General features: G+C 45.2%; 2 protein-coding genes across 3 annotated transcripts; one reads left to right on the top strand and one right to left on the bottom strand.

Moving 5' to 3' along the window:
• Window positions 1–3386: 3386 nt before the first annotated feature.
• LOC110503600 (uncharacterized) lies at window positions 3387–5798 on the bottom strand. The gene is made up of 3 exons (XM_021582015.3): window positions 5027–5798; window positions 4643–4778; window positions 3387–4430 (listed from the first exon to the last, which is right to left on the bottom strand). The coding sequence occupies exons 1-3, from the start codon at window positions 5100–5102 to the stop codon at window positions 3668–3670; spliced, it is 975 nt and encodes a 324-aa protein (XP_021437690.1). The 5' UTR covers window positions 5103–5798; the 3' UTR covers window positions 3387–3667.
• LOC110503599 (interferon regulatory factor 2-binding protein 1) lies at window positions 5444–11230 on the top strand. 2 transcript variants are annotated; one of them, XM_021582012.3, is made up of 2 exons: window positions 5444–7603; window positions 7812–11230. In XM_021582012.3, exon 1 carries the CDS (start codon window positions 5685–5687, stop codon window positions 7581–7583), a length of 1899 nt encoding a protein of 632 aa, XP_021437687.2. In that variant the 5' UTR covers window positions 5444–5684; the 3' UTR covers window positions 7584–7603; window positions 7812–11230. The 2 variants fall into 2 exon arrangements, with proteins under 2 accessions (XP_021437687.2, XP_021437689.2); XM_021582014.3 differs by having other exon boundaries at window positions 5475–7603; window positions 7815–11230.
• The last annotated feature ends 339 nt before the right edge of the window (window positions 11231–11569 follow it).

Below are 11569 nucleotides of genomic sequence, written 5' to 3'. Positions count from 1 at the left end.
CTGAGCACAATGTGTATTCAACACTTTTAAAGATGACGTACCTCTGTATTGTGTTTCTTTTAGATTGCAGAGGCGGCCTCAGCCTGTTCGGTTCAATGACATATTTCAGCTCTTTGAATGGGAGGGCTGAGTGTGCGTCATGTTAAGGCATTAGTATGCAATGAAGTTGCTGGTGTGGTAGGAGCTTGTTTTGGAGGCGCTCTCCTGCAGCCAAAGCAATGTCAGGGAGGCACTTATTCATCCAAGGGCAAACAGCGCCAGAACGCAATGCCAACTCTCATTACATTTAGCGACACAGACCAATTTCACTGTCATCCTTAAACCAATGGACCATTTCGCTCTGCATCGATCTATGCACTTTAATCCCTGTCAAATGCTGAGTGTTATGGGCTTGGAAAGAAAAGGACAGAGAGGAAAGCAGAGGGGGGCTGCAGCTTTCCGAGACACCAATCTTAGCATGCCCAAAGTGGTGGAGCTCACGTATAATACATTGATGAGCCGAACCCCTCTCGCGCTTTCTCTCTCTCTCTCTCTCTCCATTGCCACAGAGCAGAGCACCATGGTCCTTGGCAGGTCTGCGTTGCCATGGAAACCCTCACATTGCAGCAGGCTGGCTAGAGAGCGCTGGTTGAAAAGGAGAGCACTACAGAGGGAGAGGGGAGAGGGGGAGAGGGAATCGCTGCAGTAATGGGGAGGGAAGAGGGAAGAGGGGGGAAGAGAAGGAGGGGGTGGGTACAGCCGGCGAGATTGGTTCTCCAATGCATTACCCCCACTAGTCGCTCCCCTCTCCCTCCCCTCAAATCTTATCATTTACATCGGTTGGGGCGCGCAAGGCCCAATCCTGCTCTGCAGTCTGGACACGTTGCATCTTAACTTCAGACTGCATTCAATTATTAATCTGCTTCACCAGACAGCAATTACTGTTCAAGCTACTTGCAGCGCATATAGCAAAACCATCCCCATGAAACAATACATCAACGCATAGAGATAGAGGGGAACACACTAAGAATTCTACTAGAATTCTGTTTCACGTCCAGGTGCTTCACTTGAGGGCCTCATTGTCCCAGCTGTGACTTGACCTGGTGACCCTATGGCTAATCCACTGAACACTAATGACCGTGTGCACAATGTGGAGGAAGACACAAGCACCAGAATGGTTTGTTGCTGGAGGACAACGACTGCTCTCCTCAAGTGGATCAAATGGAAACGGACAAATAACCAGTCATGGTTAAATCTGTTAGCCCGTGAGACAGCAAAGGTGGGCAGTGGTGGTGTAAGAGACACCCACAGAACAGGAGTCAATGTTCTGCTGTTGACCTGTTGTGTAACCCACTAGCTAGGAGCCAAGTTATCTGCAGCACCATACCTGAAGCAGATCCCTAACACACACACACAGACACACATTGCACGTGTCTGTGAGACGTGCAATGTGTGAATACATAGAAATATCGCATAAGATCCAACATCAAAGTTCTATTCTCTCCATACCAGAGCTACAAAATTGCAGCTGTTGTCTTCGAGATACTCTCTGAGCAGCAAGAACGAAAAAATTATTCTGATTCGAATTTCCATGCAAGTTTTTTAGTTATTCAGGAACAAAAAAGTTGAAATTAAAAAATTAAAAAAACATAACCTTTTATACCATTTTTAAAAATGTGTTTTATGTTTTATGGATATTCAACAATATTTTACTCACAAAATCAAACCAACCAAATGCAACCTTCAAAAATACAATAATGTGTCTGAAAAGAGAGGGAAAAGCGTCTCTGCCACAGCCTTGCAGTGAGTAAGTGATGCATACATGTAGTGTAGTGGGAGGAAAGTACAGACATGGAGTCGGATAGCACCAGAGGTGTCTCTGAACTCATTAGAAAACAGGACCACACTCCAGTGCAGAGTGAGAGCAGGCAGAGGCAACCCACCGAATCTGTGTCCGGTAACCAGGGAAGAACCACTGTACCACAGCGCTATCTGCCTGTGGAGCCAGAGTATTGCAGGACTGCAGCAGAATCAATAGTTAATGGTAGCATTGAGGATAAATTAACTACACTGAACAAAGATAGAAACGCAACATTCAACAATTTTAAAGATTTGACTGAGTTACAGTTCATATAAGGAAATCAGTGAATTTAAATAAATTCCTTAGGCCCTAATCTATGTATTTCATATGACTGGGAATACAGATATGCATCTGTTGGTAACAGATAACTTAAAACAAAAGGTAGGGGCGTGGATCAGAAAACCAGTCAGTATCTGGTGTGACCAACATTTGCCTCATGCAGAGCGACACATCTTCTTCGCATAGAGTTGATCAGGCGGTTAATTGTGGCCTGTGGAATGTTGTCCCACTCCTATTTAATGGCTGTGCGAAGTAGCTGGATATTGGCGTGAACTGGAGCACGCTGTTGTACATGTTGATCCAGAGCATCCCAAACATGCTTAATGGGTGACATGCCTGGTGAGTATATAGGCCAAGGAAGAACTGGGACATTTTCAGCTTCCAGGAATTGTGTACATACCCTTGCAACATGCAATATCATATTGAAACATGAGGTGATGGCGGCGGATGAATGCCACGACAATGGGCCTCAGGATCTAGTCACGGTATCTCTGTGCATTCAAATTGCCATTGATAAAAGGCAACTGTGTTCATCTTCCTTAATTTACACCTTCCCATACCATAACCCCACCGCCACTATGGGGCACTCTGTTCACAACGTTGACATCAGCAAACCGCTTGCCCACATAACGCCATACAAGCCATCTGCCCGGTACAGTCGAAACAGTGAATCATCCGTGAAGGGCACACTTCTCCAGCGGCCATTGAAAGTGAGCATTTGCCCATTGAAGTCGGTTATAACTCCTAACTACAGTTATGTCAAGACCCTAGTGAGGACGACGAGCAAGCAGATGAGCTTCCCTGAGACGGTTTATGACAGTTTGTGCCAAAATTTTTCGGTTGTGCAAACCCAGTTTCATCAGCTGTCCGAGTGGCTTGTCTTAGATGATCCCGCATGTGAAGAATCCAGATGTGGAGGTCCTGGGCTGGCATGGTAACACATGGTGAGGCCGGTTGGACGTACTGCCAAATTCTCTAAAACAATGTTGAAGGCAGGTTATGGTAGAGAAATTAACATTCAATTCCCACAGTTATCATGTCAATTGCACACTCCCTCAATACTTGCATTGTGTTGTGTGACAAAACAGCACATTTTAGAGTGGCTTTTTATTGTCCCCAGCACAAGGTGCACCCATGTAATGATCATGCTGTTTAATCAGCTTCTTGATATGCCATACCTGTCAGGTGGATGGATTATCTGGACAAAGGTGAAACGCTCACTAACAGGGATGTAAACAAAGTTGTGCACAGAATGAGAGAAATACACTTTTTGTGAGTATGGAAAATTTCAGGGATATTTTATTTCAGATCATGAAACCAACACTTTACATGTTGCGTTTATATTTTTGTTTCGTGTGAATAGAGGCACAAGTTTGTACACTCCAGTATGTGTTATCGTCTCGGCTTTATTAGATGATCAAATTTCCCCCCCAAAATCCAAATGACAGTACAGTAGCATAATAATTATTTGTTGAACTGCTTAATTGAATGATACTATTATTATAATTATAACTTCACAAAGCCAGATTACCACAAAAAAACAACAGACTAGTCATCATCATGCCTGTTTTTCTTCACCTTTTTCTTCCTTTTTCCAGAATCTTCAACTTCACCATAGGAACTGTCCATTGGTTCAACTTTAACTTCCACCTCTTTTTTAATTACATTAAAAGATGAATATACAGTGTCCTCCACATCTCCCCTGTCCTTATCCTTCTTTTTCTTCTTCTTCTTCCTCTTCTCTTCTGAGAGCTCAGTTTCCTGCCCAGGAAGTTTATATGGCTCCTCTGGGCTGTGAGTCATCTCTAGCAGCTCCTGCTTCACCCTGACCCCCTCCTCCATCTCCTCAGTCTTTATAAGTTTGTCTTTCTTCTTTTTCTTCTTGCTCTTCCTCTCCTCCCCCGGGTCCAGTGTGACCCTGAGAGGCGTCTCTGGTGTAGACGGCAGCGGAGTATCCGGTGTATCCTCCATCAGTCTGGAGAGGGTGGGGGTCCTGCTTCCGAAAGGCTGGAAGCGCTGGCGGAGCCCCGGGGGCACAGTGGGGGCTGGGGTGGCTGGGATGGCAATGGGGGTCTGGTTGGTGCTGCAGTCACCGTAGCTCTCACAGATGTTGAGGAGCCCGCTGAAGGCCGGGGCACAGACCACCAAGTCGAGCGTCTGGGGGTGACTGGTGAGGAGATGGAGGTCCGCAGCACCAGAGGGCCCACCCAGCACGCTGTAGATCTGCCTGTTGTTCCCACCACTACACGACTGCTGGGCAGGGGCCTGCATGGTCTGCAGCCCAGACAGAGGCATCTTCAGACTGCTGAAACTGTGGGGGAAAGAGAGATTACAGTGTGTTAAGAGGTTACGCACACCAGATATAGACCATGTGGGTGTAAAGCAATGGGAGTGGATGGTGTCTCACTTCTAATAACTGACCGAGAAATTCTGAGGACTTTGTTAGATATCTCTGTCTGTTATTAGAAGTGAATCATGACACTTCTATGATAATTCATATAAATGGAAAGAAGGATAGCCTACCTGTCCGGGTTGAAACTGCTGGGAGCTTTGATGAGCCATAATTCTGTGTTGTCCTCACAAACCCTTTCGATGAGGGTACTGGCACAGGGTTTGTGGGCAAATGCCACAAAATCAGCTGGACACTGATACCTTGAAGCTGAAGGGTTAAACATAGTTATTGTTATTAGCTAGATAGCTAGCTAGCTAGCGAAGTGAACGTAATCTGTGTGTTTGTTTTGGAATTCGCCATATAATACACAATGCTGTCTGCCCATTGCAGCATCCCTAATTTTGATTCCTAACAGGATTTACTAGATACCTGGCAGACAGCTTTGATGGACTTGATTGTAGTGGCTAACATTAGCTAGATAGCTAGCTAACGTTTTTAAGCTAGAAAAAACTTACCCTGCTTCCTCCGTTTTTGCGGAACCTCCTCGGTGTCACTTGCCTCATCACTTGACGAAGATACATCGTTTGACATGACCTCTGTGTACTGCTAAAATGTGAAATGTAACTTAGTCCAACTAAATGCGCATGGGTGCAAGAACATGTGTTGTTAAAAAAAAGTAACCTTTGACCTGGATACACTAGCTAGCTCGGTTCGCGAGGATCTAGTCTGCGTGAGTTGCGCATGTCGGTTCCTTTGTAAATATATATTATTTTACATACAGTGTTTATTAATATCCATATGATAACTTTTCGTAAACATTGGTCTGTGTGCAGTCTATATTCGCATTTTAGACGCAACTGATGCTATTCACGAGGCACGTACTCACGAAGGCCCTCGCAGAACGAAAACAATAAATCCCAGAATGCATCATTATCATGGAGTTGTGTAAGTTCCAGCAAACACAGTCTTCTAGTAGAAACACTTCATGGGCGCAGGCGACCGAAAGGGGGTAAACACTATTTTTTGTGTGTTTATTACAAAAAAAGTGTATCGTATATATTTTGGGGGTTATTTGAGAAGTAACAGAAGCGGCGATTGTTCCTGAACTATTGAAAGCTAAATCTGTTTAACCAGGACCTCAGAAAGCCAGAAAGATAAGAGGGCCTATCAAATATGTCCTCCTCCCAGTCGTCTTCAAGGCGACAGTGGTGCTGTTACCTTTGCGATTTGCCTAAGATGCCATGGGCTATGATCTGGGACTTTAGCGAGACTGTCTGCCGAGGCTGTGTGAATTATGAAGGGGCAGACCGTATTGAATTCCTCATAGAGACGGCCAGGCATTTGAAAATAACTCATGGTATGCAGGGTGACAGGTCCCCGGGTCCACAGCCCACCAAACATGGCCCAGGTGGAAGAGATGGACCTATGGAGGGTGGTAGGCCACCTCCTGAACGCTTTGAAAGGGGTAGAGGGGACTACGGAGCCCCAGCACGGCTCCCCAACGGTCTGCACAGAATCGATGACGGGGTCCCACAACAAGATGTCAGTGGACAGAGCCCTAACAACGCCAGACGACCCATGGTGTGTACCGTTCCACCCAATTTAATGACACAAGGCCTCGTGGGGGCTCCGCACGGGTTGCTAGCAGCTGTGCCCGGTTTAAATACCAGAGTCGGGGGAACCCCCCTCACCCTCTCTGCCCCCATGCTGAACGAGATCACCAAGAGGCAGCTGAGCATGGGCATGGGTGTGGCCTCCTTCCTGAGCCCAGAGTTTGAGAAGGAGCTGAGGGAGAAGCAGAGGAACGCAGAGGCTCTGGCCGAGCTGTCAGAGAGTGTACGGAACCGAGCAGATGACTGGGCCGGCCGACCCAAGGCTGTACGAGGGGCCCTACTCACCCTCTCCGGCTGCACCCCCTTCAACGTGCGCTTCAAGAAGGACCACAGCCTGGTGGGGCGGATCTTTGCCTTCGATGCCAAGCTGACGCTGGACTTTGAGCTGAAAATCTTTGCAGAGTACCCGTGCGGCTCGGGGTATATGTTCTCCAGCTTGGCGGCGCTGGTCAAGCAGATGTTCCACGACAGCCAGAAAGACTCTGGGAACAAGGTGATCAACTTGGGCCTGAAGTATGTGGAGTACGAGAAAAGGCATGGCGCGGGGGACTGGCGACTGCTCTCTGAGCTACTGAGTGATTCGGTACGGGCCTTTAAGGACATCCCCGGCCCTGACGTTCTCCCCCAGCCCTACCTGGACACCAGCTGCTCCATGCTGCCCACAGCGCTGTGTCACATGGCCCGCTCGGCACCACCAGCCCGCCTGCGCCGGAGGAAGGCTTCCCCAGAGCTCCAGGGTGGAGAGGTAGTGACCACAGAGGAACAGCTCCGGCAGCACTGGCCCATGGGGATGTACCCGGGCATGGCTATCCACCTAGCTGCCTCCTCCCTACCCAGCACTAGCCAGCCACCTCCTCACCAGGAGGGCTCGGCCTCCCACTCCCACAGCAGCGACCCCTCCCCCATCACAGCACTGATGAGCGTGGCTGACAACGCGGGTGCAGCCGCTGGCCAGTCACCCAGAGAAGCCCCTAGCAGCAGCAGTAGTGGTGGTGGAGGCCTGGGCCACTCCTCCTTGGCAGTGAGACAAAGCAGCAGCAGCCCCATGGCAGTCTGCCCTGCAGGGCAGCAGCGCCACCTGGCCTCCAGGAACGGGGAACCCCAGGGAGCTAGCAACTCTACAGGGGCCACCACAGCAGCTCTCCCCCTGGCTGGGGCCTCGGACCAGGGAGCAGGGGACCCCTCCGGCTCCTCTGGTCCCCCTCTCTGCTGCACCATCTGCCACGAGCGCTTGGAGGATACTCACTTTGTCCAGTGCCCGTCTGTTGCGACCCATAAATTCTGCTTCCCTTGCACCAGAGACTTTATCCGGAGCCAGGGGGCCGGCAGCGAGATGTTTTGCCCCAGTGGAGAGAGGTGTCCCCTGGTAGGCTCCAACGTGCCCTGGGCCTTCATGCAGGGAGAGGTCACTACCATCCTAGCTGGAGACGTCAAGGTGAAGAAGGAGCGCGACCCCTAAATCCTCTGGGACACCTGACTGTAAGATGCAATTTCACTACATCTTGATTTCCTTTGAATTTGTTGTCTTGGAATCAGTCTTTAGGCCAAAGTATTCTCTATGTAGCTAGGCCATCGGCTAATTTAGTGTTTGTGACGTGCTTTATGATAGAGTATAATATATGATATGTAGTATAATTGTCACCGAATATGGTTAATCTGTTTGTTTATGTGATGTCTGTCTGGACAGAAGGCTGTTGACGCTTGAGTGGAGCAGCAGCCTGGTGCCTGCAGATAACGACAATCTCAACAGTTTCTCGCCACTTCACAGCCAATCACCACGACAATCCACCAGGTTTCCCCACCCCACAGCCAATCACCACGGCAATCCACCAGGTTTCCCCACCCCACAGCCAATCACCACGGCAATCCACCAGGTTTTCCCCACCTCACAGCCAATCACCACGGCAATCCACCAGGTTTTCCCCACCTCACAGCTAACCAACATGATAATCCACCAGGTTCTCCCCACCTCGCAGCCAATCATCATACACCTCTACCTCCATGGGGCAGGCCTTACACTACCACACCACTGTCTGGTTGGATGGAGGGTGACCATACCCCCAGCCCTTGCTCACCTCTAATACCTAATTCACCCCTTTGTCCCTCAAACATCAACTTATTAGTATTTGTCACTGACTTTATAAACCAGTGGACCATCTTTGGGAAGTATGCACTTCATCTAGGGCTTCTGAGTGGCGCAGCGGTCTAAGGCACTGCATCTCAGTGCTAGAGGCGTCACTACAAACCCTGGTTCGATTCCAGGCTGTATCACAACCGGCCGATTGGGAGTCCCATAGGGTGGCGCACAATTGGCCCAGCGTCGTCTGGGTTTGGCCAGGGTAGGCCGCCATTGTAAAATAAGAATTTGTTCTTAACTGACTTGCCTAGTTAAATAAAGGTTAAATAAAATACATCTGTCCTGTTTATAGTTGATTTTAGGTCTGTTTTCTGTTTCGTGGAACATCTTTCTAATAGATCTCTGAGTGGCATTGAAAAAGACTGATGACTTCCCTAAACCTTCCAGCAACGTATAGACTTGGACTGTTCCTCTTGTGACTGTTTTTTGGGAGTTTGTTTTGCGTCACATTTGCCCTTTACGTAAAACTGACTTTTTACTGTCACGGAGCTAATTGTTTGCTCTTTGCTGAAACCTCAAACCAGCAGTTAATGTATGTCGCCATCGATTTATAAGACAGAAACGGGGACTTTCAGTGCTACGCGATACAATAAGATGGCTTTCACAGTGCCCAACAAAGATGCTTTATCCAGCATGTAAGAAGTGGGATGGATACCTCTCTATTTTATACTGAATGTAAGACCATCTCTCTCGATGGTAATAGATGTGCAATCTATAGTTTTGATACGATACTGCTTGTGTAGCCTATACACGTGCGTAGAAACCAAAGATAGATTCATGGTAAAGTAGATTTACAGTGCCTATAGAAATTCTACATCCCCCTTGAACTTTCCTCACATTTTGTTGTGTTACAAAGTAGGATTGAAATAGATTTCATTGTAAAAATGGATCAACACAAAATACTCCGTAATGTCAAAGTGAAAATAACATTTTTAAAATGTTTTACAAATGAAATAACAAAAGAAATGATTCACTGTTATTCAATGTTGCGTAATTATTCACCTCCTTTATTTAGGCGAGTCTAAATTAGTTCAGAAGCTTGACGTAGGCAAAGACTGGGGAGGTTTTCAGGATGAAAAGAAACGGGATGGAGCTGAGCACAGGCAAAATCTTGAGGAAAACCTGCTTCAGTCTGCTTGTACACCAGACACTGGGAGAGAAATTCACCTTTCAGAAGGACAATAACCTACAACACAAAGTCAAATCTAAACTGGAGTTGTTAACCAAGAAGACAGTGAATGTTCCTGAGTGGCCAATTTGCAGTTTTGACTTAAATCTGCTTGAAAATCTATGGCAAGACTTGAAAATGGCTATCTAGCCATGATCCCAAACACCTTGACAGAGCTTGGAAGAATTTTGAAAAGAATAATGGGCAAATATTCCACAATACATGTGTGCAAAGCTCTTTTGAGACTTACTCAAGAGACTCATAATCGCTGCCAAAGGTGATTCTAACATGTATTGACTCAGGGGGGTGAATACTTAACCAATCAAGGTATATTAGTGTTTGATTTTTAATTAGTCTTAACATTTTTTTAAATAATGTACTTTGACATTATATTACAGTATTTTGTGTAGATTGTTGAAAAAAAAAAAGTGAATCCAACTTTGTAATGTAACAAAATGTGAAAAAAAAGTTCAAGGGGGTTGTAGACTTTCTGTAATCTTACTATTTGAGTGTTAAATGACTTTATTATTTCAATATGTGCCAGGGAAATAGTGGGTGAAATGGTTCTTGTTAGGATAGTTATAGGTGATCTGTTAACTGAAGTTGTAGAGGGTGTAGAGATTAAACGAATATTGTGTACTTTTATGATGTTTAATTTAAAGGAATTTACTCTATGTAAAGTCAAAGGTTTTTTTTCTATATTGACTGAGATTCAAGTTTTTCACGTGATCCTCTTGATTATTTTTTAAAAAGCTCTATAAAATCCCTGTTTTATGCTCTGTTTTACCAATGAACTTAACTCTTTGAATTGTTTAAAAGATAATATATACATGTATATCAAAATACTTCTCTGTCAGGTTTTCCTTAACCTTTTATGTTCGTCACCAAAATGTTATATATTAATTGAATTATCAATTTGCAAAGCTGGTGCCAATCAATACCTTACCATGTGCATGTGTGAATATGAAATGGAATGAGGACAAGACATCAAGCCATTGCTGATCACATTGGCATGAATGTATACTGTACACTAGTAGCTGTATCTGAAAGTGTATGTAGTACTAAAATTAGGCCTCTTAGTTATCTAAAATTACAGTAAGTCAAATGTAGCCCTCACAACAAAAAATGAATTTCCTACAAAAGCACTATGTTCATCCTCAAGTGATTGGTAGTCCCATAGGGCAGCGCACAATTGGCCCAGTGTTGGCCCGAGGTAGGCCGTCATTGTAAATAAGAATTTGTTCATAACTGACTTGCCTAGCTAAATTAAAAAATACATTTTGAAAATGTGCATTTAATGGTTTCCTCTGTCTGAAAGCACTTGTAAAAAAATAAAATAATAATAATCATACAAAATAGGAGTATTTTGTATTTGGCCCCTAAATTAGTAAAGATTGTCTTGGATTGATTGTCTTGCCTTTCTATTATTATGGTCCTGTCTGCCATGGACTCCTGTTGAGTTGCTTATCTCAACACAGGGTTAAAGGTTAAAGCTTGTATATTCCAACTCTATTTCTACTTGACACTAGCCTATTTCTGCCCTTATTTTTTTGTTATTTAAAAAATAAAAATAAATCCTTGAATGGAAACCTACTCTGGGCGGCAGGTAGCCTAGTGGTTAGAGCGTTGGGCCAGTCACTGCAGGTTGCTAGATCGAATCCCTGAACTGACAAGGTAAAAAATCTGTCGTTCTGCCACTGAACGAGGCAGTTAACGCACTGTTCCTAGGCTGTCATTGTAAATGAGAATTTGTTCTTAACTGACTTGTCTAGTTAAATAAAATAAAACCCTGAATGTCGGCTATAGGACTGGGTGTCCCTTTTTAATTGTTCATGCAACTTTCAATTTCATTTCATATACAGTACTAGTCAAAGGTTTGGACAGACCTTCTCGTTCATGGTTTTCCTTTATTTGACTATTTTCTACATTGTAGACTAATAGTGAAGACATCAAAACTATGAAATAACACATGGAATCATGTAGTAACCAAAAAAGTGTTAAACAAATCAAAATATATTTGAGATTCTTCAAAGTAGTCACCCTTTGCCTTGACAGCTTTGCACACTTGGCATTCTTTCATTCAGCTTCATGGGGTAATCTCTTGGAATGCATTTCAATTAACAGGTGTGCCTTGTTAAGT

The sequence above is a fragment of the Oncorhynchus mykiss genome, chromosome 24 (genome assembly GCF_057628025.1).
Source record: "Oncorhynchus mykiss isolate SJ-2025 chromosome 24, ASM5762802v1, whole genome shotgun sequence".
Lineage (NCBI taxonomy): Eukaryota > Metazoa > Chordata > Actinopteri > Salmoniformes > Salmonidae > Oncorhynchus > Oncorhynchus mykiss.
Note: the sequence above shows the minus strand (reverse complement) of the source record. Positions and strands in the feature narration are given on the sequence as shown.

Excerpts from the sequence above, each read along its gene's own strand:
- LOC110503600 (XM_021582015.3), bottom strand. The coding sequence starts at position 5,102 with ATGTCAAACGATGTATCTTCGTCAAGTGATGAGGCAAGTGACACCGAG. Across the intron at positions 4,779-5,026 it reads GCAAAAACGGAGGAAGCAGG|CTTCAAGGTATCAGTGTCCA; the intron begins GTAAGTTTTTTC and ends TTAACCCTTCAG. Across the intron at positions 4,431-4,642 it reads AGCAGTTTCAACCCGGACAG|TTTCAGCAGTCTGAAGATGC; the intron begins GTAGGCTATCCT and ends TTTCCCCCACAG.
- LOC110503599 (XM_021582012.3), top strand. The coding sequence starts at position 5,685 with ATGTCCTCCTCCCAGTCGTCTTCAAGGCGACAGTGGTGCTGTTACCTT.